This window comes from Bidens hawaiensis, unplaced genomic scaffold (genome assembly GCF_021521415.1).
Source record: "Bidens hawaiensis isolate Kalapana, Puna unplaced genomic scaffold, B.hawaiensis_p1.1 tig00007743_1, whole genome shotgun sequence".
Classification (NCBI taxonomy): domain Eukaryota; kingdom Viridiplantae; phylum Streptophyta; class Magnoliopsida; order Asterales; family Asteraceae; genus Bidens; species Bidens hawaiensis.
In genome coordinates this window covers 131,395-136,663 of record NW_027491538.1, presented here as the reverse complement: position 1 = coordinate 136,663, position 5,269 = coordinate 131,395, and the positions used below count along the sequence as shown (strand labels likewise).

The 5,269-nt window shown below is 33.2% G+C and overlaps 1 protein-coding gene across 1 annotated transcript; it reads left to right on the top strand.

Moving 5' to 3' along the window:
* The first annotated feature begins 221 nt into the window (after positions 1–221).
* On the top strand, positions 222–5,006 carry LOC143635978 (uncharacterized). Its single transcript, XM_077103684.1, has 6 exons — positions 222–451; positions 2,044–2,351; positions 2,447–2,503; positions 3,634–4,035; positions 4,485–4,543; positions 4,761–5,006. Exons 1-6 carry the CDS (start codon positions 240–242, stop codon positions 5,004–5,006), a joined length of 1,284 nt encoding a protein of 427 aa, XP_076959799.1. The 5' UTR covers positions 222–239.
* Positions 5,007–5,269: the final 263 nt, after the last annotated feature.

The following is a 5,269-nucleotide window of genomic DNA, read 5'->3' as shown; positions in this document are numbered from 1 at the left end:
ATTTATTTAGTTATTTTTAAATAAATAAAGAAATAGATAGGTAGCATAGCATTGATTTGATCCAAGGACATTTTGGGGCATCCACCCAAAATTGTAAGTTGCCACAGAGTGACCAGTGTGCTTGAGGGTTTGTTTGTTGCTAATGCTAAATGTTATGCATGAAGCCGCCATCTTTCAAAATGGAAGACAACTCCTCCTCCTCCTCTCTGCTACACAATAATCACAAACCCCAACCCGCAATGCCCAGCCACACCGAACCACCACCCGCACCCACACCTGCACCTGCCGATTTAGACGAAACCGATTACTCCACTTCATTCGCCGACACCGCTTCTTCTAACCTAACCAATTCCGTTACCGTCACTGACGCTGAAGTCGATTCGCAATTCTGTAACGGCGTTAACGGTTTCTCAACTCCGTTTGATGACTTCGGTGCTGTTATTCGACTCAGGTTTGTTTTTAGGCTGCCGTTGAGTACGATCGTCGAATCGGAAGGTGTTATTGAGTTGTTGTCATGTTGTTAGGTGTAATTGTTACGTTTTTTTAAGTTATTTTGTGATTGTTGATTACAGTTATGTATAGTTCGTGTTTCGAGTTACCTGATAACTGATAGTCTAACTGATGTAGCTTATTGATTCTATATTTCTATGAGGTTTTTTATTAATGCGGTTTTCGATAATCTCTGTTTAGCTGATAATTGATAGTCTAATTGCTGTTTTAGGTCAATCTCTCTGTTTAATAGTTATGATCATACATTAGCTGATAACCTATAGTCTATTTAGGTTTGATGTAGTGTAATGCTTGATGTTAAGAGTTTAACTTATTATCATTATAATTGCATTCTGTATGATTAATTGTGTTACATTTGTGTTTCATATGCGCTAATAAACCATAATCTAGCTGAATTATATCTAGTATTGAGTGATTATTGATTGCAATTACATTCAGTTTGATGTGTAGCTCAGCATTCATGTTTCGATTTTGCTGATAGTTGATAGTCTACCTGAATTACTTTTTGTTATCTGTGAAGACTAATTGATTCTATGAAGTTTATATTAATGCGGTTTAGGACAATCTCTGTGTTTAGCTTGTTATGAACTTATGATTATGATTACAATTACAATTGCAACTACATTCAGTTTAGCTGATAACTGATAGTCTACCTGAATTACTTTTTGTATTACAGTATAGACTCCATTTGATTATCATAATAAAGATAATTTTGATGGCTAATTGATTCATTGAGGTTTACTGTTAATGCTGTTTTGGACAATCTCTTTTGATGAGTAATGCTGAATTTATGTTCTAAATTAGCTGATAACCTTGGTTTATTTTGGTTTGATTATGGTGTAATGCTTTGCTCTTATGATATCTTAAGTTATTGATATTAGTTGCATTCTGGAATTTAAATTTTGCTACATTTGTGTTTTATATTAGTTGATAAACCATGATCTAGCTGAATTATATCTTGTAATGTGTGTCAAGTGTCAACTATTTGTTTGTGCTGGTTGCTATTGGTTCTGGTTGTAATTAGGAAAGAGTGTTTACTCTTTTGATAAGTAACGCTGCATTCATGTTCTAATTTAGATGATAACCTATAGTCAATTTTGGTTTGATTCCGTTGTAATGCTTTGCTTTTATGATATCTGTAGTTACTGATGTTAAGTACATTAGTGGTGTTTAACTTATTATGATTATAATTGCATTCTGGATGATAAATTGTGCTACATTTGTGTTTCATATTAGCTGATAACCTATAGTCTATTTCGGTTTGATTGCGGTGTAATGCTTTGCTTTTTATGATATCTTAAGTTACTAATCACTGATGTTAATTACAATAGTGAAGTTTAACTTGGTATGGTTATAGTTGCATTCTGGATTATAAATACGCTACATTTGTGTTTCCTATTAGCAAATAAACCATAATCTAGCCGAATTATATATAGTAATGTGTGTCAAGTACTCAAGTGTCAACTATTTGTTTGTATGTGTAGTTTCTTGTAGTGACATATTGCAGTTGCTTTTGGTTCTGGTTATAATTAGGAAGAAGCGGTTGACAAGTCACTGGAGAAATTTTATACTCCCTTTAATGTGGCGATGTAAATGGGCAGAATTAAAGATAAAGCAGTTTGAGTCACAAGCATTAAAATATACCAAAATGATTGCAGCTCGAAACATGTCAAAACATCTGGCACCAAATCAGCCTATTCCAGAAGGGTTTAGTTCTAGGTCAATGCCATATATCAAAAGGCGCCAAAGGAAACTCATGAAAAGGAGGAAACGTGCCAGAATTGAAGAGATGGCTGATGCTGACTTGTATATGTCACAACATGTTCTCTGTTCCTATAATGGTATGTTTTTTGTCTTTTGCGCTATGGTTTGGTATTACGTATTTATACCCTTGTCTTAGTAGACTTGTGATGTGCTGATATTATTTTTGTTTCAGAAAGTAAGAAGTCGGATCAAGATGAAATCTCTGTTCTGGATGAGTTTGACGACCCAGGTAAAGTTATATTGGAAGTGTCAAAGTCTTTACTTATTACATACTTCTAGATTGCTTTATGCTTTTTGTTTGACATTAACTTGTTATAAGATGATATTTTATTGAAGGAACTTAATTTGTGCATCTATCTAAGCAGCAATTAGTAAAAAAAATACCTGGAGAATTTGTAAAAAAATAAATAAATAAAAAATTAGAAATTGTAGGAAAACTTTATTCAAGTTAAATTAGACATTTTGGACCTTTTGTTTTATCATATGGCGAGTCTGCTAATCCTTCTATTGAACGGATACAATTGAAATATCTTGAGAAAACCTCAATGATAAGTTTGTAACTTCTATTTCCCGAAAAGTGTTTACATGAAAACTCAAGCAACTTAGTATCTCTTTATTGCAATTTTCTTTGTCTTGATTCCGCTTTATTACTGCACTTCTGTTTTCTTTAATTGTTACATATTCTTCTTATTTGGTAGGCATATATGCCTCACTTTTCCTTTTGGTTTCTTTTACATTAAGTTACCAAAAAATTAAAGGATCTACTATTTAGTTCACAATTCTTTGCTTGTCTGTGGTTAGGCAATTTTGATAAGAGTACACATTTTGTTCAAAATTTTGGTGACTTTGGGAGTTAAAGAGTGCTAGCTTACAAAAATTATAATCATATATAGCACCTTAAAATAGTAGTATTATATCAAGTTAATGCATCTGCCATTATTGTATCAAGTTTCTTTAGAATGCAGATAAAATAGCAAATACTATGTTATATGAATTCTGCAATGCATCAACTGTATAACATGACAAGAAAAGTGAATATGCATATTTGCCATTTTATCTACACTCTAAAAAAACCGTCTATAGTCTAGACCATAGGTTTGCAGCGAGTAAATTTATGGCAACAGGTAACCGAATTGATTGCTAAGTACCGTAATATGGTGAATGATAGTTCTAATAAAGTAATAAGTAATCTAGTTATATCACTTTAAGAATACAAACTTGACAATTAATACATTAGGTGAACATCTTGCTGGCATAAACATTATAATCCCCATGTTTTTTACTCATGAAAAAAATTATTATTCAACGTTTTTAGGTTGATTCTAACGGCTGTTTCATGTTATAAAATTGCATTCACAGAACAAAATACACCTAATACAGAAGTTCACGGTCTCGGCATGCACAACCATTTATCATTTTTTGAAGATGAAGATAATGACGTGGAGCGCATGCTCTACAAGATTGAGCAGACTCACTCTAGGGTTCACCAATTAAAATCTCAACTTGATTTGGTGTTCTCTGAAAATTCTCATTTGTTTCCTTATTCTGAGAATTTAAGCAATCTTGGTCCTTCTGAAGAACAAACACGAGCTGTTCATAGCCCTACTTTTTCCAACTCAGAGTTTGATATGGATGGTTTAGAAATGTATGAGCATGAGGGTTTTCATATTCCTGATATTATCGAAAGCACGGTGGGTACGCTATCATCTATTGATGTTACTCAGCATCCGTCACAATTTGGAGATTCATGTGAAAAGGCAAGTAATTTCTGTTCCTTATTATTGACGTTTTACAACTGACATCAGCAATTTTGTTTATGCTGGAATGTCTATAGGTGGTAGTTTTGACTCATTTAGTAATTTACGTACACATATTGGTTGATTTGGGTTATGTGCTATCGCTAAAGGGGGTCAATGGGTTAATCTAAAAGATTGGATAAAAAAGGACACATGTCAAATGGGTTAAACAAGTTGGGATGCAAAATGTGTGCAAATGCATTAAAGAATTCTACACAACTTTGTTTAGGAAAAAAAATTTTGGATTATAATTGTATTAATTTAGTTTGCAATGTTATTTTACACTATAGCTATTTATAGAAGTCAAAGTGTAAACTTAACATATATTTCACTAATATAGCTGTAAAGTAAAGGCTGGATGAGAACTGGGTCATTTTTTTTTGCTTTTATTTATGGGTTTTTTCGCTATTTAAGATAGTGACTTCTGTGTCATGGAGTTTACAAAACTAGAGATATCAGACGAGGATGGGGCAGTTTGTCTTGTAGTAAGACAAAAATTTAGAACATTCGTCTAATATATTTAGTTTTATGAACTCTAAGACACAGAAGTCGTTATCTTAGATAGCGACTAATAAAACGACTCCATTTGTCATCAAGCCTTTTGAAAATAACCCATTTAGAGCTACCTAGGCATTAAGTTTGATAATAAGGTGGATAGAATTTAATTCCTATTTTATTAAGTTAATACAGATTTTGGACAACATACTTGTCCATGATGAAACTACTGAAGCAGAAAGGCAGGTCTTGAGAAACTGCCAACAAGTAACAGTAAAGCAGGAAGAAGATTCAGCAATGGATTCCGACTCCGCAACAAAAGACGGTCTTCAAGAACAATCATCAGTCAAACCTTTTTCAGAATTCCAGATTCCCAAAAACAAAAGAAAACGAGGCGAGCGAAAAGCAGGTACAAGTAAGTGGAATCTGCATTCCCAGTGAGCCCGATAGTCAGTAGCTAATATATATTGATGATCAAGAATGTTTTTAATTCTGTAACCTTTTTACATAATGACCCGAAGCTGTAGTTTTAGGGGATTTAAATTTTAAGGTAAACTTAGTTCGTTTAGTTTGGATACTAGCAATTGAACTTGATGCTAGCACATAGCAGTACTTTCTTAATATATCGGGAATTGGGGATAACAGTTATAGTTGAGGTGGCAATTTTGACTCATTTAATTATTATGGTCGTATCTGACATGCTA